The sequence below is a fragment of the Vulpes vulpes genome, chromosome 3 (genome assembly GCF_048418805.1).
Source record: "Vulpes vulpes isolate BD-2025 chromosome 3, VulVul3, whole genome shotgun sequence".
Classification (NCBI taxonomy): domain Eukaryota; kingdom Metazoa; phylum Chordata; class Mammalia; order Carnivora; family Canidae; genus Vulpes; species Vulpes vulpes.
In genome coordinates, this window is record NC_132782.1 from 83,995,405 (window position 1) to 84,017,270 (window position 21,866).

General features: G+C 53.5%; 4 protein-coding genes across 9 annotated transcripts; 1 reads left to right on the top strand and 3 right to left on the bottom strand.

The window, feature by feature from the left end:
• Window positions 1-3,292: 3,292 nt before the first annotated feature.
• Window positions 3,293-4,277, bottom strand: MBLAC1 (metallo-beta-lactamase domain containing 1). Its single transcript, XM_026019647.2, has one exon. It carries the CDS (start codon window positions 4,275-4,277, stop codon window positions 3,525-3,527), a length of 753 nt encoding a protein of 250 aa, XP_025875432.1. The 3' UTR covers window positions 3,293-3,524.
• TAF6 (TATA-box binding protein associated factor 6) lies at window positions 4,128-18,109 on the top strand. Of its 6 annotated transcripts, none has more exons than XM_026019639.2 (15): window positions 4,128-4,883; window positions 13,183-13,398; window positions 13,500-13,586; window positions 13,730-13,883; window positions 14,044-14,100; window positions 14,215-14,334; window positions 14,556-14,701; window positions 14,808-14,885; window positions 14,993-15,094; window positions 15,201-15,383; window positions 15,842-15,916; window positions 16,037-16,162; window positions 16,659-16,832; window positions 17,078-17,275; window positions 17,535-18,109. In XM_026019639.2, exons 2-15 carry the CDS (start codon window positions 13,243-13,245, stop codon window positions 17,913-17,915), a joined length of 2,037 nt encoding a protein of 678 aa, XP_025875424.1. In that variant the 5' UTR covers window positions 4,128-4,883; window positions 13,183-13,242; the 3' UTR covers window positions 17,916-18,109. The 6 variants fall into 6 exon arrangements, with proteins under 6 accessions (XP_025875424.1, XP_025875423.1, XP_072609135.1 ...); XM_026019638.2 differs by lacking the exon at window positions 4,128-4,883 and adding an exon at window positions 9,305-9,610; XM_072753034.1 differs by lacking the exon at window positions 4,128-4,883 and adding an exon at window positions 9,310-9,589.
• On the bottom strand, window positions 4,927-9,309 carry CNPY4 (canopy FGF signaling regulator 4). The gene is made up of 6 exons (XM_026019648.2): window positions 9,062-9,309; window positions 7,052-7,178; window positions 6,860-6,956; window positions 6,505-6,627; window positions 5,911-6,028; window positions 4,927-5,709 (listed from the first exon to the last, which is right to left on the bottom strand). The coding sequence occupies exons 1-6, from the start codon at window positions 9,171-9,173 to the stop codon at window positions 5,558-5,560; spliced, it is 729 nt and encodes a 242-aa protein (XP_025875433.1). The 5' UTR covers window positions 9,174-9,309; the 3' UTR covers window positions 4,927-5,557.
• Window positions 17,992-21,796, bottom strand: AP4M1 (adaptor related protein complex 4 subunit mu 1). The gene is made up of 15 exons (XM_026019646.2): window positions 21,665-21,796; window positions 21,480-21,568; window positions 21,030-21,136; window positions 20,854-20,950; window positions 20,612-20,722; window positions 20,453-20,533; window positions 20,172-20,234; window positions 19,999-20,065; window positions 19,840-19,893; window positions 19,591-19,697; window positions 19,395-19,489; window positions 19,111-19,155; window positions 18,830-18,880; window positions 18,619-18,730; window positions 17,992-18,518 (listed from the first exon to the last, which is right to left on the bottom strand). The coding sequence occupies exons 1-15, from the start codon at window positions 21,720-21,722 to the stop codon at window positions 18,297-18,299; spliced, it is 1,359 nt and encodes a 452-aa protein (XP_025875431.1). The 5' UTR covers window positions 21,723-21,796; the 3' UTR covers window positions 17,992-18,296.
• Between the last annotated feature and the right edge of the window lie 70 nt (window positions 21,797-21,866).

Below are 21,866 nucleotides of genomic sequence, written 5' to 3' on the forward strand. Positions count from 1 at the left end.
GGGGTCAGGCCCTTTGGTGCCATCCTAGCTTCTTTGTCCTCAGACAAGCTGGTTACTGAGGCTTTGCTTTGGGGAGCTTGTTACTTAGTCTTAAGTTTTTCTCCCTTCTACAGCTTTGATCCATCAACTCTCATACCACCCTGGGATCCCGGCCCCAAAGCCCTCTGGCAAGACACCCAGAGCCTCCTATAGGAAAAGGGGAACAGGGGAGGCTCTGAGTGGTACCCCTGTGTTTGCAGTTTGGACGAGACACTGGAGCCTCTCCAGAGGAAGAGCAGGGACAGACACTGAAGTCCTGGGCAAGAAGTCAGAGCTGGGTCACAGATAACAGATGCCCAGAAAAATCAGAAAATAGCATGCATTTATTACATGGCATTTACAGACAAAACACCAAGCTCTGGAGCATTCAGATAAGCATTTTTTTCTTACTTCCTGCCCTCTCAAAGGGCACAGTGGGAAGAGGACATTTCCAAAGAGATCACCAACACCAGCCATATCTAATGCTAAGTGAGTAACAGAGAACGCATTACAAGAGTTTAAAGTAGGGCTGGAAAATTCAGAGGAGGTTTTTCTGTGGGAGATGAGCTGAGTTGAGCCTGAATGGTTGGGACCCTACAGAAGAGGAAGGAGAGCAGGATCAAAGGGGGGTGATGAAGAGGAGGAGGGGGAGAGGGAGAAGGCCATGAGTTGGGCAGGTAGCAGGCAGTCCAGCCAACCTGGAGCAGAGTTTATCTTAGGGCTGGGAGAGAAAGTTTGGGTTATTCTGCAGGTAGTGTGGATGGAGCCCCTGAATATTTGTGAGTAGAAGTATCTAATCACAGCGGTCAGGTTTTCCCAAGAGTTTACACAAGAGGGAAGCTGAGACACTTTTCTAAAGAGTACAATCACACTGTGCCCACCCTTTAACACTGCTTTCCCTGGGTTCCCGCCGCCTCCTAATGAGTCATTTCCACCAGTGTTTGTATCCACCCAGGACTCCTCTTGTTGGGACTGGAAATGCAGAGTAGCTCAGACAGCAAAGGGGGTGATTAGGTGACTGAGGTATGCAGGGGTGGATCTGGTTTTCCTAGCTCAAACTTGTCTGCCATGGGGTCTGTTTCTCTTAACTGCTCTTTTCTGCCCCCTACTGGTCAGCCTTAGCCTCAGCCTCCCGCTTGGCCCCAGCGCCCATGGGCTCTTCTCACAAGGTGGCACATAACATATCCTCTCACGTCAGGTTTTTTTTTTTTTTTTAAGATTTTATTTACTTATTTATTCATGAGAGACACACACACACAGAGAGAGAGAGAGAGAGAGAGAGAGAGAGAGGCAGGGAGAGACAAGGCAGAGGGAGAAGCAGGCTCCATGCAGGGAGCCCGATGTGGGACTCAATCCCAGGTCTCCAGGATCAGGCCCTGGGCCAAAGGCGGGAGCTAAACCGCTGGGCCACCCGGGGCCGCCCTCACGTCAGTTTTTTAAGTTTATATTTAAATTACAGTTAGCTAACATACACAGTGTAGTATTGGTTTCAGGTGTAGACATGGTGATATATGTAAATATAGTGACTCAACACTTCCATTCATCTCCATGTCAGTTTTTCAGGAAAGAACTAGACTTTTTTCCATCAGCTCCAGCAAAACCCTGAAGATTGGCCAAGCCTGGATTAGTTTAGGTGACCTGTCCATCCTGTAGACAATCAGTGTGGCCAGAGATGTGTTGCTCTAGATGAGCAGACCTGAGTCATGGGCAGAAGGTCATGTTCTGGAAAGTAAGTCAGGACTGGACTTTTTATTCATATGAGTTGAAAGTACATAGTTCTTAATAACCCCATCTGCTCCTTCCTTCTCCTCCCTATAACCCTGAAGCTATTGGATCTTCACTCCACATATCAGACAGGGCCCCTGATGACCATGGAGACCATTCAGGGCACAATGCTGCATTAGTGGGCACATAGCTGGCCCCTAAACTCCCTCCACACACCAGTGGCTTCCCTGCACTCTGTGGCCCAGAAGCTGGAAAACCTGGCCAAAGGCCTCCACACCATGGTAGCTCTGAGGCTGGGCGCCCACATTGCCACCTTCACTCCATTTGTCCTTATCTGGTGACTGGCAGGGATCTGGGTAGCTGTGGCTGCACTGTTGGCCTGGGAACTCTGCACTCTGTGGTCAACATGGCCAATACCAACTACAAGTCTGTGTATGGCAGCTACTTGTTCACTCTCTGGGGGAAACGGCTCCATTGGGCTGCCTTTGGTGACCTCCACCTGGGCTTTGTGGACACTTAGGAAATAATCCCCAGCCAGCGCTGTCCTGTGGCATCCACTCAGGGAGGCTCATCATCTGCAACAAGGTAGACTTGCTCCTCTCCTTCATCTGGCTGAAGGAGAGTGCTTCTGTGGGTCCCAGAACTGTGTGGATGGAAGGCCTGGGACACAGTTGTGAAGAGGACCAGAGCCATAATAGGATTTCTAGGACTAGACCAGGTGCCACTGATTTCTCTTGCCTGGAAGATCCCAAGTTTCCTAACCAGTCCAGCTGATTCTATTCTTGCCCCACTCTGATCTCTTCTCCACACAGAACAAGAGTAGTTACTTTAAAACATAAATGAGACCAAGTCATTAGTCTGTTTAAAAGCCAAAACCTTCTCAGTATAAATCCAAACCCCTAACTATAGTCCATGATGGCCTGGCCAAGCTCTGCATCCCCACTTGTTGTCTTTCTTCTCTGGCATTCTGCAGTCCAACCCCCAGCTCTTCTTGCTGCTCAACCAGGTCAAGCTGTCCTGCCTCAGGACCTTTATACCTGCTGTTCCTGTGCCTGGAAGGCACATCTGCTAGATCATCATACAGTTGGCTTTCTTCTCCTTTGGCTCCCTGATCAAACATCATCTCCTCAGAGGTTTTTCCTGACTGCCTTAAATAAAAGAGGCCATCATCCCATTCTTGCACTCTATGCCCTTCTTGCCCTCTTCTTTCATATCACTAAACACAATCTCTAATTATTTACTATTACTACTTGTCTTTCTGTCTCTGTAGAACGTAATCTCATAAGGAACAGGGAGTTTGTCTAGCTTGCTCGCTGTTGTGTTCCCATGACCTGGAACAACGCTTGAATCACAGCTGCTAGGTGTTAAATATTCCTTGAATGAAAAGATGGATGGAAGTCAAATGACTAAGGTATTACTTCTATGCCCTGCACCTTCTTGCAGCAAGCCTTCCTCTTAGGAGAAATAAGCAATTGGCCAAAGTGCCCCCCCCCCCCGTTGCAGTTGCTAATTACCAAATCTGCATGATTATTACTACTAACGATGCACATTTACATTGGGGCTGCATGATTTTCCACGCAGCTTCCTATTTTTATTTTGGATAACACCCTCAAGAACATTCTTCCATTTTATGGAGGCCCCAAGAGGTGGCACACAGTTGAGCCAGTGCTTGGTCCTCATTTGGCTGCAGAACCAGTGATATCGATGACTGTTCTCGCTAGGAACCCGCCTCTTGCAAGGGCTGGAATCGATCACCCCGGACTCCTCTGGCCTTCTGGACGTCAGTTCCTTGGCTGAGGGGCTTCCCTGATCACCCTAAAGGGGGCTCCGTGACCAGGCACGACCACATCCGCAATGCCTAGGACCCTCTTACGGCTGCGATCCTGGGCCACCGGGTCTTCGCTCAGCGCTTGCCATGAGTCTTCGTCTCCACTGCGTTCAAACACATCGCCCGCCACCACCACGGTGCCCAGGGCCGTGCCCGCCACCACCACACTCACGTCCCGCTGGCCCCCATGGCCCGGCGTGGCCCACACCTCGAGCCCCGGGCCCAGGCGCAGGGGCAGCTCCTCACCCAGCCCATGGGGGAGGTAGCGGCCCCCCGGGAGGCAGAAGTCGTGGGAGACCAGCAGAGCCGCCGTGGGAAAAAGCCCCAGGTTCCCGATGTGATCCGAGTGTCCGTGGGTGCCCACCACGAGAGTCACGTCTCCGGGGGCCACGCCCTGTCCCGCCAGGGCCCCCAGGAGCGCCTCCTGAGCCCAGGGGCCCCCAGTGTCCACGAGGATGGGCCCCCGGGCCGCCTCCTCCAGGGCGGTTTTCGCCCCACCGCCCTCGGGCGGGGCCTCTCGGTGGCTGGAGGCTGAGCTCCAGGCCTGAGGCAGCACGAGCGTCACGGAGCCGTCCGCCCGGACCGCGTCGTCTACCCCCTCGGGCTCCGCGTAGCCCTGCAGCAGGACCACCACGGAGTAGCGGTCGCCGCGCACCAGCACGGGCGGCTCCCCGCGCAGCGGCTCGGTCCGCACTAGACCGCTCATGGCAGGATCGGGACAGCTGGAAAAGGGAAGTGGGGCTGTGGGTGACCGTCCAGGGCCTTGGGGTTCCCACAGGCGCCCCACCTTCCAAGTCGGTTCTCTGCCACCCCCCTCGCACCCTTAGATGGTATCCCCCTTCCGTAGTTTCCCCTCAGCGTGAACCCGCCGGTCCCTCGGTGTCTTCGGCCGTCGCCACACTTTTCGTGCGGTAGGTCCTCACCCATCATCCCCCAAAGGGCATCCTCTTTATTTCCCTCATCCTGACCCAGGCCTTGAACGTCGCCTCGTCGCTACTCCTAATCCTTGCCGCACTCCAAGGGAAGATCGGCCCTCGGAAAAGCGCGCGAGATCTTGTCCTCTGCGAGCTCCCGTAAGCCCGAAGTATGGTGGCCGAGAGGCGCCGCCGCACGCTGCTATTTAATTCCGGTGCGTTCTCCCGCATGAGCCGAGAGGGGTTGCACAGACCCGCGCCTAAATAGTTATCGGCCCTCCCCCCACGGCCCCGCCGGCCCCTGCCAGCCTCCCTGGACTGCAAACTACAAAGCACCATTAGCGTCTAACAGCCGGCGCCCAGCGGCCCTATTCTCTGGGCGCTGCTACATCGGCCAGGTATGACGTGTGCAGGGCAGCTGTTTGAAACTACGGGCCCAGCTGATATTTAAAAATATTTTTACTAGCGATTAGAAAATTTGGCACATGTGTAAAAATTACATGGTGGGCCCTCAGTGAAATCAGTATTAAGTAGACAGATATCTACCCCCACCTAACTTAACATCGCTCCTCCTTAGTGTCCCCTTCTCCGGTTTGTTGGCTTGTAGCCTCCTAGACGCAGGCAGTGTGCATAGGTCGGAGAGAATGAATGTCCATGCTGGAGTTTTTAAAGTCTAAAAAAACAGACCCCGAGAGCAAAGTGACTCCCAAGACTCTCAGCTCCAGTGCCTTCACTGACCTTTGGTGGGGTGGGGAGTCCTAGAGAGATTTAAAGGGGAAAGCCTTCAATGCCGTCATCACACACACCTGACACTTAAGGGGCTAGATGGCAGGCAGAGGACTCATCTGTTGGAGCAGGCCTTCCACCTACTGCTCCTTCCTTTGTTGCCATAGCTGTGCCATGCTGCACCACCAGGATCCTGCCTGGGACCAGACAGGAGAGAACACCTATAAGCTCTGGGGTGGGATTACACACACATACACATACGCCCTTATGTGGAGCAGGGGGACCTTAGATTTCAGAAGGCTCTTCTCCATGATTCCTGCTCTTCCTGGGGACTCAAAGGCAATGGTCAAAGATCCTCTGGGTCATGCTTGGAGTGCCCTGGGGTGTTGATCATCTCTTCCTCTTCCTCCTCCTCCTCCTGATCTTGCTCTTCCCCTTCTGTTTTCTCTTGCCCATCCGTGATCTTTTCCTTTCCAGTCCAAGTTTCCTGTAGACACGCTAGGTTGGGTGATAAAAACCGATTCAGTCTTGTGTATTTGCAAACTATATCAGTGTTACTGTTGACAAATAGTTGAAATAAAGTGATAACAGATGAAAAACCAAACCAAAACAAACAAACAAAAAACCGATTTAGATATTACTCTGGGAGGTAGAGGAGGTTGTGGCCTGGCAGGTAGTGGGCCAGCCCCACACACTTACCAGTTTCAGCACGGGGGAGCACATGACCTTCACAGAGAAAATGCTGTAGGGGCTGGTCCTGATGGTGGAAGTACCAGTCTCCTACGACATCTTCGAACTCCTCCAGCATCGTCTCACACTGATCAAGTGGAAGGGTCAGAAGGGAATCTAGACTGCTGTGCTTTGGAAACCCTCCCCTCTTCACTCCTGTCTGCCCACCCCACCTTGGAGAAACAGGTAGCCAGGAGACTAAACTTGGCTTACTAGATGTGTGATCCTTATTCATTCAACAAACATTTACTAGAACCTGTTCTGCCAAGTAGGCTATTAAACTCTGTGTCTCAGCCCCTTGCCTAAAAAATGGGAAATGGTAACAGTACCTACCACATGAGGTTGTTTTGAGGGTAAAATGAGGCAGCAGCTGGAAAGTATGCGGCCCAAGTCTGGCACATAGTAGGTGCTCAGTATGTGGTCATAGATATTATTAGCCTCCATTATTACTCCTGTAATAATGCTCAGTCAATGACAGGGTCCTCACTCTGCCCCCTTCTCTGTGCTCAGGTGGACCTCCCAAGAATCTAGGTCTCCCATCAGGTTCCTTTCTCATTGCCCTACCTGCTTCTTGAGGAATGTGACTTCCACACTGGGCTCGTCCCACAGCTCCAGAGGGATCCCCAGATCCACCTTCACCCCCTTCTGCACCAGACCTTTCAGTGTTGCCATGGTCTGACTCTGACCCTGAGAGACAGGAATTTGGGATCAGCCCAGCTCACTGCCCCACCCACCCCCCTTCCCCTTTCTGCCACAGCAGCACTGTCAACTACCAGGGACTGAGAGGTGGGCTCCATGAGGGTGACATGAGGGAGTCTAACAATGGAGAGGGGACACACTCCAGAACTGGAGGGAGATGGGTCCCAGGGATCCCTGTCATTTCTGTAAAGGGGAAGGCTGCTCTAGGGAAAAGTCTGACCTTGGCATATCTCAGTGAACCCTTGCGCTCAGCATGAACACTGTAATCCAGGATCCTCTCACACAAATTCTCCAAGGCCTCTTCCAGCCTTGTCTCTCTGTGGGAGGAGGGGAAACAAAGATTTCTTGGATGCTGTAGGAGCTCCCAGGGCTCCCCCAGGGGTTGGAAGGTAGAGGAGCACCAAGAACTCACGAAACACTGTAAGGGACGTGTCTCTTTCTCTTGCCTGTGTCTAGCACCTGCCCCAGTTCCAGCACTTCTCGAGATCGGCCAGTGCGACTCAGCTCTTCCTGTAGCTCCAGGCTCAGCAACTTACACACTACATGTCCAAAAGGATGTGAAAGACAAACAAATATTCCAGCAACTCATTCTGTAGATGAGCAAAAGCAGCAGAGCCTAATGGTTACAAGTGCAGACCAGAGCCTGACTGGCTAGGTTAGAATCCCCTGACTCAGCCACTTAATAGCTGTGGGGCAATTCTGCTGTGCCTTGGTTTCTTCATCTCTAAAATGGAGATAACAATGTAGTAGAACCTCCTTTGTAGGGGTGTGGTGAGGATTAAGTAAATCAACCAATGTAAAGCCCCTCGAATAGTACCTAGCATATAGTGAACACTGTGTAACTGTTTGCTTTTATTCTGCAGTTATGTATTGAGCTCCTATATACACGAGACCAATAAGGCCCATAATTCCTATTCACGGGACATTGCTGATGTAGTTGGGGACAGATAAAAAATGAATGACAGTGTGGTATGATGGGCTCTATGCTAGAGGTTAATAGAGATTTAATCTCTTGAGGAAATGCAAAATTCATTCAATGGTCATTTGACTTCCTGCTAGCTTGTGATTCCCTTAAGGATGAGCATTGCATATGTTCCACCACTGTCTTCCAGCAACTAGCACCTGACCTGCCCTGAGGTGGGTCCCAGGAAAGGGAATGGCCTATACAGAAGTGCCAAGCAAAGTAAACCCAGAGCAAGTAACAAAAGTGCCTAAAATGTTCCAGGCACTATGCGAGGACTTCAGAGACACAGGTACTCCTTCCCTCCAAGGGCTTACAATATAGTGGGAGGTGACAAAGGAAGAAGGCTTCCAAAGAAATTGACATCTCAACTAAGTCTTTAAGAACCAAATACAGAAGGGAGAGGGTTTTTCCAGGCAGAGGGAAAAACAGTGTACTAAGGTAAAGAGGTGCAAGAGGATAAGGCAGGCTCAGTGATAGCTGAGTTCAGTGTGGCTGACGGATGCGCACATGGAGGATGGGAGCTGAGGTACAGAAATGTGAGAGAGGTGGACGCCATACAACAAAGAGACTTAGATGCTGTGCCAAAAATGGGTGTATTCTAACCACAGTGGGAGGCCTGCAGAGGTGTTACAGAGAAGACTGACAGGACTGGGCCTATAGAAGTAGTGAGTGACAGGAGGAGAGGTGAAGTTAGGCTCAGGTCATGCAGGGTGGAGCAGGGTGAAGGGAAGAAGAATCCAGGGAAGAATTAAAGTCAGGAAACACACTAGGGAGCCAGGGCACTCAATGGCCCAACTCTGAAGTGTTTCTTCTCAGCTGCCCCCCCCCCCCCCCCCCCCCCCGCCCCATCACCGCCCTCATGCAGCCACAGAAGATGCTGCTCACAGTAAAATCCGAAAGTACACACCCTCTGCAAAGCCTCAAACGTAAGGGGAACCTCCTCCACTTATGTGGCCGCCTCTTTATGAGCTTCAGGGGCTTATTCACGTACCCCCAAGCCCTCCCCAGGAGAGCGTGGGGCCTGTAATTTGAGAGCGTCGCTGCATGGGTGGAGCAGAGGATATCCACAGGTATGAGCCTCACACCCCCCTCCTGCAGGCTCCCCAGATTTAAGTTTAGTGTCATGGGGGAAACACACTTAAGATGCTCAGTAGAGTGGGTGATCCGGGGCACAGAGTCTCTCAACTACAATTCCCACAGATCGCTTGGGGCTATGCTAGCAAGAAAAAAGTGTACTTCCTCTGGATGTCTCATGGGAATTGTAGTGTCACAGTTGTGGGATAGCGCTATGTGCTCCTTTCCTCTCCACCCCCCGCCCTTCGAATTCCGCCAGGCTCCACCAGAACCTCCCTCAGGTCTAAAAGGAGATCGAGCGATCCACCCATCATGGTCCATTTGGTCCGGCCCAGACTGAAGAGATGGGCAGAGAGGCAAATAGGAGCCATTCCCTTTAGATACCTTCGCATTTGCTGGGCAAGCGTTCTGTGTCATCGTCCTCCTTCGACGTCCCAACCCAAGCGCCGTACACAACCAAAATGAAAAGCAGCATTCCCAACCGTACCGGTCCCATGATAAAGTGCTGTCAACACCAACAAGCCCTAGCTTCAAACCAACTTCGTGAAGGCAACGGGCCCTTTAAATTCCGAAGGGGTCGGAGGGAATGTCCACCCAGTCAGGCTTGAGATGCGCACGCGCAGTCCCGGTTCGGAAGGGGGTGGGGCCTCGTAGCGCTGCCCGCAATCCCGCCTCGGGTTTTGTGGCGCCTCCTGGGTCCTGGCCGCTGGGTAGTGAAAGAATAAACTGCAGTAATTTCAGCAGGAGGGTGTGCTCCTTGCTCGTAGACAGAAAAACTCATTTGTTTATACCACTTCAGGCCGTGAGCGTAGGAGACTCATTGCAGCTCGGGAAGGGGCAGTGACTCCCTCTCCTTCTCTGCCAGGACCTGCTCCCGAGAGGGGGCGGGGCCAAGATGGCGCCGAGCGCCGGGTGAGCGGCGCTTTGGCGGCGGTGAGAGACTTTTCCTGCGTGGGGCGTTCGGCTGGAGGGGGTGGGTCTGAGTGCTTCCCCGGAGTGGGCCCTTTGAAGGGCCTATGTGGGAACCTGGAGGAGGACGGTGGGTTGTGTGTCCGTGCGCGTGGGGACTCCGTGTGTGCATGTGTCTTTGCATTGAAGGATGTTGGGGGGATGAGGTGGGCTCTCCGTGCCTTCTTCCCCGCGCTACCCCATTGCTTGGGGGACTCGGCTCTTCCTTGCCGGGGAATCGAATACACCCACATCTAGCTCAAGTTAACCCTCTTCTGTGAAGCTTTCCTGCCGACTCCGCTGACCTGAGGGCTCCTGAGGTCGTACTGTGTTTTGTGAGCCGTTACTGGCAGAGGGTATGGAGGGTGTTGAAGGGTAAGAACTCGTCAGTGACCTGGGACACGACAGCGTTCTGTATACCCAGCGCCAGGCACGGAGTACATGTTGGATAAATGTGTTCCCGGAACACGAAACAACGGGACGAGGAGACCAAACCCTTTCGTCCCCGTGCTCGCGCCTCCAGCACGCCTCCGTCAGCGCCCCGCAGTCAGTCCTAAACACTTTGGACACTAGTCTTCCTAACGCCAACGTCAAGCGAGCCACTCTCCTTTTGGCCACAAAGCAGGTCCCAAGCTTGGGCCTAAATCTTGTTCATCTTGATAGTAGTGGTACCGCGTATTTATTGAGCACCTGCATCTCTAAGCCTTATAATTCACTGATTTATTCAACAAATTATTTACTCAGTACAGTGGCTCAGGCACCAGTGTGGGATCCTGTATCACCAACGGGTGAGCATAACAGATTTCTGTCCACACAGTAGGGGGTGGAAAAGGAAGATGTGGTGGTGATAGACAATTAGGAATGATACGGTATACATTAGCAGATGTTAAATGTCATGGGGAGAGAAAGCAGAGTGGGGTTGGAGTGTGGTGGTAAGTAGGGTGATAGGAATGAGCAGCCAAGCTGGCATCTGGGGCAGAGCATTCCAGGCAGAAAGAAGAGAGCAAAGCCTTAAATCAAAAGCTTGTCTGTGAGGTTTGAATAGCAGGAGGACAGTGGAGCTGGATCAGTGTGGAGAAAGGAAGGAAAGCAGATCAGAGATGTAATGAGGTGAGGGCAAATTGTGAAAGGCCTTAGAGGCTGTAATCAGGATTTTCGATTTTACTCTGTGGTATACGGGGAGGCATTATAGGGTTTTGACCAGAGAAATGACCCAATCTGATTTATATTTTGATGGAATCACTCTGGCTGCTATGTTGGGATAGATGTGGGGAGCAAGGGTGGACGCAGGAAGACCTTGTCGGGAGACCCTAGAAGTTAGCCAGGTAGGAGGTAATGGTGACTTGGCTATGCAGTGGGAACAGAGGAATCGGGTTGGATCACCTGGCCAATGTGAGGGCTCAATGAAGAGAGTGCCTGGGTAGATGGCTTTGCTGTGAAGATGAAGAAAACTGGAGCAGGTGGGGAGCAGGAGATCAGGAGTTCAGTTGTAGAAGAGATTTTAAGTCGACAGTTTAATATACAAATATGGTGTTAGGAAGAAGGTTCTGGGCTGAGGATATAAACTTGGCCACCATCGGCCTATAAGCAATATTGAAAATTGAGGGTAGTTGACATCACAAGGGAATAAGTGTAGCTACAGAAGAACACCAAAGACCAAGCCCAGGATGCTCCAGCATAAGGCCATGAGAAGAGGAAAAACTGCTCAAGGAAACCAAGAGGAGGGTGGCCAGTGAGGTAGGAGGAAAGGCCAGGAGAAGACAATGGAGTCGAGTTTTCAAAAGGGAGTAGGTAGCTATAGTGTGTGCTGCTGGTAGGTCAGGTATGATGACAATGGACCATGGACCTTGGGTTGGGCAATGTGGAGTCAATCGTGACCTTGAGCAGTTTCAGGGAACTGGTGGTGTCAAAAGCCAGCTTGAAGTAGGTGTGAGAGGAGAGGAAAGGAATTAGAAAGTTAAGATAACTCTTTGAGGGAGTGTGGTTCCAAGGAGGAGCCGAAAACAGGGTATATGTTGGAGAGAAAGAAAAATGAAGAAAATACTGTTTTATATTTGTAATTGTGGTGAAATACACATAAGCTCACCATTCTAAATCATGTGAGGCGTACAGTTTAGTGAGATTAAATGTGTTCACATTGTTATACAACCATCACACCATCCCTCCTTCCAGAATTACTCATGTTATAAAACTGAAACTCAGTTGCCATCAAACACTAACTCCTGATTCTTCCCTCGGCTGGGCCCAACCCAGTTCCACTTTCAGAACCTATGAATTTGGCTCCTCTAGGAACCTCATATAATTGGAATCAGACACCATTTGTCCTTTTGTGGCTGCCTTATTTCACTCAGCATAATGTCCTCAAAGTTCTTCCATGGTGTAGCATGCATTGGAATCTTCCTTTTTAAGGCTGAAAACTTTCATTGTATGCATAGACCACCATTTTGTATTCTTAAGATGGGAGGAATAACTGCATTTTGTAGGCTGGTAGAAATGACTAATTCCTTAGGTTGAAAACTTGGTGGTGCAGGGAGATGGAAGCAGTGTTGGAGTTGGTGAGGGGCTGGAGCACCTTCTCTAAAGTAACAGGTGAGAGTGCCTGGGCGGTGAAGCATCCAACTTTTTTTTTTAAAGATTTTATTTATTCATGCATGAGAGAGAGCGAGAGAGGCAGAGACACAGGCAGAGGGAGAAGCAGGCTCCATGCAGGGAGCCTGATGCGGGACTCAATCCCAGGACCCTGGGATCACGCCCTGGGCCAAAGGCAGGTGCTCAACCACTGAGCCACCCAGGGATCCCAAGCATCTGACTCTTGATCTTAGCTCCTGTTTTGATCTCAGAGTGGTGAGTTCAAGTCATGTAGTAGGCTCTGTGCTGGGCATGGAGCCTACTTAAAAATATCTAAAGAGGTGAGAAGGCAGAGGATGTGGGTGCCAGTGCTGTTAGGTTGGTGAATGTGAGAGTCTGTTGAGGTCTCTTCTGATGGCCTGAAGGGAGGGGGAGAGGAGATGTCACTTAGGACAGAGAGAGATGGGGTACATGGGGGTGTGGTATGATTGTCCGGCAGTGTGTGGGGAACCATTGGAGGTTCACAGCTACAAGTGTAAAGTGAGAACTGTTTGGGATGGTTGTAGGTTTTTGCATCATGTTTAGTTGTACGGGTGTATAGGCTCCAAGTGGGAGTGTTGTATTTAACTGTGACTGCGTTTGCATCAAGCACAAATAATGGTACAAGAAGAGGTAGGAGAGATGAAGGTATACAAGAAGCAACCTTTGGAAACAAGGCCTTTCCACATTCCACATACGGGAAAGAAACCCAGAGCTGGGAGAATGGAAGTACTTGGCTCAGGTAACCAGCTATGGAGTCTAGGGCCAGGATTTCAATTGAGGCCATGTCTATTCTACTGTGCACGGCGCCCAGCACAGAATCAGAGCTCAGCACATTGTGTTGAACTGGATCGGCTTGCCACCTGCTTCTGTTACACCCGCTGCTGACTCACATTTCTTTTCCTTTCTTTTTTTTTTAATCTCTTCTGCCTATCCCATCTCCCTGCCAGGGTCTCCATCTCTCCACCCTGGGGTACCACTCTCTGGAGGAGGGCAAGAGGGGCTCCAGAATGGCTGAGGAGAAGAAGCTGAAGCTTAGCAATACGGTCCTGCCCTCGGAGTCGATGAAGGTGGTGGCTGAGTCGATGGGGATCGCACAGATTCAGGAGGAGACCTGCCAGCTGCTGACCGATGAGGTCAGCTACCGCATCAAGGAGATTGCCCAGGTAGCCTGACCTGCCTCCCCAGCCCTGCATCATATCCATATGCTGTCGGGGCCCCCTTCCTCAAGCTGTCAGACTTAGGTCCTTCTGTCTCCCACCCCCAGGATGCCTTGAAGTTCATGCACATGGGGAAGCGGCAGAAGCTTACCACCAGTGACATTGACTATGCGCTGAAGCTGAAGAACGTCGAGGTGATGGGGACACATGGGACTGAGGTTGGGGGGAGGTGGAGGGGCCGGATGGTGAGATCCATCCTCCTAGATACTGCATTTGCCATCAGCCATTCATCCTCAGGCTCCCTATCATCCCAGTGTCTCTCTCTTTCCTGATACAGCCACTGTATGGCTTCCACGCTCAGGAGTTCATTCCTTTCCGTTTTGCGTCTGGCGGGGGCCGGGAGCTTTACTTCTACGAGGAGAAGGAGGTTGACCTGAGCGACATCATCAATACCCCTCTGCCCCGGGTGCCCCTGGACGTCTGCCTCAAAGGTTGGGGATGGGGAGAGCAAGGTGGCTGGGAGGAGGGAAACTCTGAGATCACTGGCAAGTTGCAGGAAGTGGGAACAGGATGGAAAACAAATTCCTAGGATGGAGTGACTCCTTAGGGTCCTTGTCCAGCACTTGAACTTGACACCTTCTTTCCTTGCAGCTCATTGGCTGAGCATTGAAGGCTGCCAGCCAGCTATCCCGGAGAATCCACCCCCAGGTAATCTTGTCCATGCCCAGAGTCCCCCTCTCTCTATCTCCCCTCCCCTCCCGTCTCCTTCCTTTCCATCCCCTGCCACTTTCATCACCCCTGCTGTGACTGCTTTGCCACCAGCTCCCAAAGAGCAGCAAAAGGCTGAGGCCACGGAACCCCTGAAGTCAGCAAAGCCAGGCCAGGAGGAAGACGGACCCTTGAAAGGGAAAGCTCAAGGGGCTGCTCCAGCTGATGGCAAAGGTCAGTACTGCTAGGCCAGGCCTCTCCTGGCTCCTGGCCTAAATCCAGATGGCCACCTGTGAGGTGGCTGAGATGTGGGCAAGGAATGAGGGCCAAAAGGCCCAGGTGGAGATTAAGAAATCTGAGAGGAGCCGGGCCCCAGGTCTCACTGGGTAGGTTTGTCTAGTCTGAAGCCTCTCCTGGAGCTTTTGTTTTTAAACCTGTCTTCCCAATTCACACAGGGAAAGAGAAGAAGGCGCCGCCCCTGCTGGAGGGGGCCCCTTTGCGGCTGAAGCCACGAAGTATCCACGAGTTGTCTGTGGAACAGCAGCTGTACTACAAGGAGATCACTGAAGCCTGTGTGGGCTCCTGTGAGGCCAAGAGAGCGGTGAGGCCCCACTGACCACCTGTTTTTACCCTGGGGTTCCTTCTCCTGGAAGTCCCACGAATCCCTTCCTGATTGTCTGCCCCGTCACTCACTCCTTCTCCTGCAGGAGGCACTGCAGAGCATTGCAACAGACCCGGGGCTCTATCAGATGCTGCCACGGTTTAGCACCTTCATCTCTGAGGGGGTGAGAGGATGCAGATGGCCAGGACCCAGGAGGGGGCTCTGGGCAGGGAGAGGGAAGTGGGGGAGCTCCTCCGAGGGTCTCATTGCCCCCTTGCCTCCCTCCCACAGGTCCGTGTGAATGTGGTGCAGAACAACCTGGCCCTGCTCATCTACCTGATGCGCATGGTGAAGGCCCTGATGGACAACCCCACTCTGTATCTAGAAAAATATGTGAGCGGTCCTGCCCACCCACCTTTCCATCCAGGGTCGGGGCACCTTGCTGCCACCAATAGGAAGCCATTTATCAGAATTAGCCAAATTGCCACTTCTCGCCTAGGTGCATGAGCTGATTCCAGCTGTGATGACGTGCATTGTGAGCAGACAGCTATGCCTGCGACCAGATGTGGACAATCACTGGGCACTCCGGGACTTTGCTGCCCGCCTCGTGGCCCAGATCTGTAAGCATTTCAGCACAACCACGAACAACATCCAGTCCCGTATCACTAAGACCTTCACCAAGGTGAGTGAGAATGAGGGGTACAGGGGTCCTTGCGGGGCTCAGTTGGTGGGGTGTCTGGCTCTTGATTTCAGTTCAGGTCATGACCTCAGGATTGTGGGATCGAGTCTCGGTGCTCTGCACTCAGCAGGGAGTCTGCTTGAGATTCTCTCTCTCTCCCTCTGCCTCTATACCCCATTCCCTCAAATAATTAAATCCTAAAGAATGAGGAGCATAAACAGTTTCATATCTGTATCCCAAGGTGGTGACTAGGACAAAGAGCTTCAGCCAAGCCAAAGGCGGGTCCATGTGGTGAAAGAAAAGGACACTGAAAACACAGGGCAGAGGGATAGGACCTGGAACTTGGGCCACATCTGTAATGTCTTAATGATCCACAACAAAAGCGTGTTCATGAGACTTGGTCCTTAACACTTAGCCTCTCGGGCCCCTTTACCCAGATTTCTCTTCCTTCCCCTTTACAGAGCTGGGTGGACGAGAAGACTCCATGGACCACACGTTATGGCTCTATCGCAGGCCTGGCAGAGCTGGGACACGATGTGAGGCCCTGGCTTGGCGGGAAGCACTGGGGTATCCTGGGGCCTAGTGGGCAAGAGCCCCCCGCTGGGAGACCCTGTGGTGATCCAAGGCTCCCGGCTTCTCCCCTTACTTTCCAACAGGTGATTAAGACTCTGATTCTGCCACGGCTGCAGCAGGAAGGGGAACGGATCCGCAGCGTCCTGGATGGCCCTGTCCTGAGCAACATCGACCGCATTGGAGCTGACCACGTGCAGAGCCTCCTCCTGGTGACCGGAGCCCCCCTCCCTCCCTGCCCTCCCCCGTCTTCCCACCCTTCCCCTACACACACAGAGGTACAGTGTTCAGCCAGCATCGCTTGTCTTTTATTCACTCATCCCATTTTTGCCTCATATATTCAGAGTTTAATACTGTTGGGCGGATGGTGACCAAGGCACCAAGAGAATAAGAAAGAAGTAAGAGGTCTTAACCCTCAGCCTATGATGTTCCCTGGACTGGGCTGCCCCCAAGGTTTCTGCATCCCTGTGCTCCATTCTGTGCAAGGTGTCCCCCTATGGACCAGCCACCCCTTAAAAACCACCAGCGTATTCAGCAGGTTGCCCCATCACACCAGTTGGTGCTTGGGTTTTCCTCTCAGCACACTGCTGTCCCAGGCATCTGGGACACACAGAAATACCAGGCACTTTCCTTTCTCAGCCTTCCCTGGCACACTTTCTGAGGGTCCCAGCCTTTCCACCTACCGGCTTTCCTTTGCTTTCTCTGCAGAAGCACTGTGCCCCTGTTCTGGCAAAGCTTCGCCTACCACCTGACAATCAAGATGCTTATCGGGCAGAATTTGGGTCCCTTGGGCCCCTCCTATGCTCCCATGTTGTCAAGGCCCGGGCCCAAGCTGCTCTGCAGGCTCAGCAGGTCAATAGGACCACTCTGACCATCACTCAGGTCAGTGATGGGTAGGAGGGGTTTGGTGGAGAAACATGCAGGAAGGGGGGGCCGGGCCATGGTTCCCTTCAGGGCAGGGACTCACAGACACAAGCTTGGTTTTATAAAACACAGGGTCCTCTGAGCAGTGTTGGCTGAGTCTGGGCCCTCTTTAGTGTGTGATTCCCCAATCCCAGTGAGACCTGCTAAGGAGCAGCAACAGGTGCCTTACCTTGCTCTTAGACCTTGATGCTTTCTTCTTGCAGCCCCGGCCCACTCTGACCCTCTCACAGGCCCCTCAACCAGGCCCTCGAACCCCTGGCTTGCTGAAGGTCCCCGGCTCCATTGCATTGCCTGTGCAGACACTGGTGTCTGCACGAGCTACTGCCCCGCCTCAGCCTTCTCCTCCCCCAACCAAGTTTATTGTGATGTCGTCATCCTCCAGCGCCTCATCCACGCAGCAGGTACTAGGAACCATGTGGGACCAGGGAGGGTGGGGAGCATGACCAGGGTTACCTCCAAGTACCCAGTTCCCTCTGTGCCCAGAGAAAGGAGCCAGAAGGGGCATTTCGAGAAGGCCCACAAGGCCATGGCTGCTTGTCCTGAGCATGGCGCTCAAGTTAGCAGCAGCTTCTAGGCTCCTAAGGACCTCAGCTATCATCAGCTGTTCCTCTGGAGCAGGTGTATCCTCCCCCATGCAGTGTCTTTTCTTTCTACCCCCAGGTCCTGTCCCTCAGCACCTCAGCCCCCGGCTCAGGCTCTACTACTACCTCTCCTGTCACCACCACGGTCCCCAGCGTGCAGCCTATCGTCAAGCTGGTCTCCACGGCCACCACTGCGCCCCCCAGCACTGCGCCCTCTGGTCCCGGCAGTGTCCAGAAGTACATCGTGGTCTCTCTTCCCCCTACAGGGGAGGGCAAAGGGGGCCCCACCTCCCATCCTTCCCCAGCTCCGCCCCCATCCTCGGCCCCCTCCCCGCTTGGGGGCAGTGCCCTGTGTGGGGGGAAACAGGAAGCTGGGGATAGCCCCCCTCCAGCTCCCGGGACTCCAAAAGCTAATGGCTCCCAGCCCCCTGGATCTAGCTCTCCTCAGCCTGCGCCTTAATGCTGTCACACATCTGCCAGCCTTCTGTCCCCAACTCTCTCTCTCTCTCTCTCCCACATACACACACACATATATATATGCTGGGTGGAAGTAATAGTTTGCTTCCTCCATGTTATTATTATTATTATTATTATTATTTTTTAGATATTGTACAGCCAGTTCCTCAGAATAAAAGTTTGATTTGTAAGTTCTGATCCACCTCGTCCCTTCCTGTGTCAGGTACCACAGGAAGGTCAAACTTGTGGACCAGGACTGGTCTCCTGGCCTCTCAGGACTCTTCGGCCAGGTCTGTAGCCACAGGCCAGAAGGGGAGAAAAAACACCATCATCCTCCATTCCACGGACTACCATGTTTGCTGCCCATGTCCCCATCTGGAGAGCCTCAGATCCGGATGACATAAGCATCGCTGTGGCTCAAGTGTCGCACCCACTTGTGGGGGCTGGTGCTGCCACAGGGTCTGAATGCCAGCCTGAGGAAGCGAACCTGGAGGCCTGAGCACGTGTGCCGGGGAAGTTCAAAAGAGAGGCTGGCGGGGCCCAGGCCCAGAGGGGCTGTGGTAGAGTGTCCCTGGCCAGGAGGCCCAGGGAGGCCTGGAACATCCATCTGTAAGGGACAGAGGCCAGGGAGGCTCACCGTGAGGAGGGACAGGCTGGGGCTTAATGTGGGGTGGAAGAGAGGGTCTTAGAAAGTCAGCATCTTGTACCTGGAAGAGGCCCGACAGCTGGGAGCCACCTTGAACCCGAGGCAGGTCCCAGCGAAGTGCTCCCTCCCCCAGCTCTGCTTTCTGCTCAGGGCCGCTCAGCTCCTGGGACAGGCTGCAGTTTGAAGGAGACAGGCACTGCACTCAGCCCCAGCCTTCATGAGGCAAGCCAACTCCCTACCTCCCCGGTCCACTCCGTGGCTCACCCACTAACCTGACCACCCCTCGTGGCAAGGGAAGGTGCAGCCTGACATTGAGAGCTTGGCTACAAAGGAAAAAGGAAGAGAGTCAGCCCCTGGAAGGCAGGGACTCGTTCCCACTCTTAATGTCACAGCTGGGGCTCAGCACAGTGCTGCCCCATCCTCTTCCCGAGCCCTCCTGCCTCTAACTGAACAAGATTCCAGTGGATGCATCTGCAGGCGGGAGTAAAACATATGTGAGCCCTGTGTCCCACCCCACAGAACAGAACCAGGCTTGGCCAACCCCCACTCATACCTCTTTGGGGGCAGGTCACATCGTAACTTCAGGTAAACCTGGAGCCTGGGTAAAAGGGCACAGTACTGTTATGCACTGGCAGCTCACCATCCCTGCCCAGCGCCTCCATGCTGGGTGGGTCATGTCCCAAGCAGTGAATCCACTAAGGGCTGAGTCCCTGTGCCAGGAGGGCATCTTTTTCTGACTTTGGCCCTATTACCACCCCTCCTCCACAATGAGTCTGGGGAACATCTCTGTATCAGCTTAGACTTCAGAGCAGTTCCAGGACAGGGAAGTGGTCTCACCTGCCTGAGCCTCGGTCCCACTGCACAGAGGGAAAGAGCCTGAAGGGGAGCGGGGAGGGGAGGTCGTCTGAGAGTTGGTACCGCATCACTGTCAGCTGAGACCAGATAGGAACGGAGATCAGTTTGGTCTCCTCACCCCTGAACTGCCTCCCTTCCCCGTGGTGGACAGAACATACTAGGCCAGCCCAATCCTGACCTCGCCCTGAGGTGGCTGCAAGCGCAGAATTCGATGAGACTCAAACTCTTCCAGAAGCACCGAGCTGTGAAATGAGACCTCGTCCACCCGGATTCCAGGTCCATAACCTGGAAGGAGAGAAAGTCTCCTCCTCGAACCCACATCATGGGAGGGGTGAACAGCCAGGGGAGAGGCGGGGGAGAACCTGTCTGTGTTCCAAACAACTTCTGGCGGTGACCTCTATGGAGGAGAGCAAGACCTACTTCTCACCTCTCAGTTCTGACTTCCCCACACAAAATTCTTCTGTCAGGCCAATGCGCATCTCTGTCAGAGGAAAGAATGTCAGAAAAGGCTGCCAGATACCACCATATACAGCACCGAGGAGCCTGTCCCAAGCCCTGCCCTGGGTCAAGCCTGCAGACTTCTCACCAGAGCCACTGGGAAGAAAGCTCTTGAGCCGGATCTCTCCCTGCACGTCTACCTTCAGCAGTGAGCCCTAAGAATGTCACAGAGGTCAATCCCCAGGTGACACAGCCCCTGCTCCCAAAACATTTCCCAAGTGCCATCTGTCCTCAGTTCCAGACTTGGGGGCCCAAACTTACATTAGATGCTATCAGCACAGACAGCCTCTCAACCACATCCAAAAACACTTCATTCTTCTGGCTCTGAGGAAGAGAACGGATGTGGACACTTGGAGGCTGAACAGCCTGTGTTCTAAAGTGGACAGGCAGAAGGGACAGGGCAGTGGAGTCCTAGTCCCCGGGGGGGTGGGGACACACAGGTAAGGAAAGGGATTATCCACATTTGAGGAATACCAGGCTCTTGGTCTCTCGTGTCCCAGAAGAAAAATCAGAGGATCTGAATCCATCACGCCCCTGCTCACCTGGTCAGAGCGGCTGGCCAGGACCGGGCGGCTGGCTGCAGTGCTGGGGGCCACTTTGCTCTGCTGTGTCTCAGCCCCAAACTGGAAAGCACCCAAAGCTATGATCTTCAGGCTTCACAGTACCCACCAGCCCTCCTCCTCCTATTTCCCTCAACTAACCAAGCCAACGCTGCTGAGGTCAAAGAGGCTGAAGGGCTTGCTGACCACAGCCTCCGTCTGGATGAAGTTCCTCAGCATCTCCATGGATGTGGTCTGCACATAGCCATAGTCCTGTGGGCAGAGGAAGGACAGCCTTTGGGTGGTGAGTGGAGGAAAAAGGTGAAAGTGAATGGACTTAGTTTTCCCACCCCAGCCCACATTTGCAGGGCACTGGGCACTTGGGGGAGACCCCTGGCCCTCACCAGCACTTCATCCAGGAGTTCGTAGACAAGAGCCACGTTTCGGGAGATGGTCCCCTCACTCAAGGAGCCACAGTAGTCGCCCAGGAGAGTGGCCAACCTGAGAAAACAGGGCTGTGTGTGCATACCCTTCTTTGGTCGTATCCCCGCGCCCAGGTGCCCAGCCCTGCCCTCCTCACCGGGAGAGCAGCTCTAGAAGGCTGAAGGGAGAAATGTTTTCTGAAGTCGTGGCTACCAAATAGAGGCCGCTGTGTCTGATGTGAATGAAATGACGGTCATCGTGGTGCTGAGGCGGAGGCGAGGAAGAGAGCGTTAGGAAGAGATGTGATTAAGGCCCCGCGAGACTTGCTAGCGGTGGGCCTTGGGGCGAGCCAGGAACCTCGCCCCCGCCCCGGGACCCAGCTGCCTAATGTGGAAGTGGAAGTGGCCCTGGTACCTACCCCGGACTGGCGGAGCTGCGCCCCGTAGAGTGTTAGCGCTCCAGAAACTGTCGCTCGGATTATTTGGCAGAATGTACCCCCCGCCCCGCCCGCGCCCCCCCAGCGGCAGCTCTCAGGAAAACGGTCCTGGGAGGAAGGAGGCGCCCCCCAGCCCTCCGGGAGCCTACCCCAAGCCCCGCCGCAGGTTACCATGACAACCGGGGACTCATCTCCAGGCAGTCCCGTCAGCTTCCGGTAGAAGAGCTCGGCCACATCCCGACCGCCACTGTCCCCGCGGACTGACCGGGTGGAAGGACAGCTAAGGAGTCGGCGACACGGGCGGGCTCTAGGGCACTACTCCCACCCAGGCCTCCCGCCCCGCAGGTCAAGGATACAATCCTTGTAGATGAGCGGGTCCCCTTTGGAAGACAGAATGAAGAACTGGGAGATCATGGTGGTTGGAGAGTCTGCAAGGAGACAGCGAAACTTGGGCCTGCCCCGCCCTGCGGCCCCGGAACAAAAGGACGCGCGTAGGCTGGTCCTTTAAGAGCAATTTCTCTCGGTCCGAGCCAGCTCCGACCGCGGGAAACCCGGCGC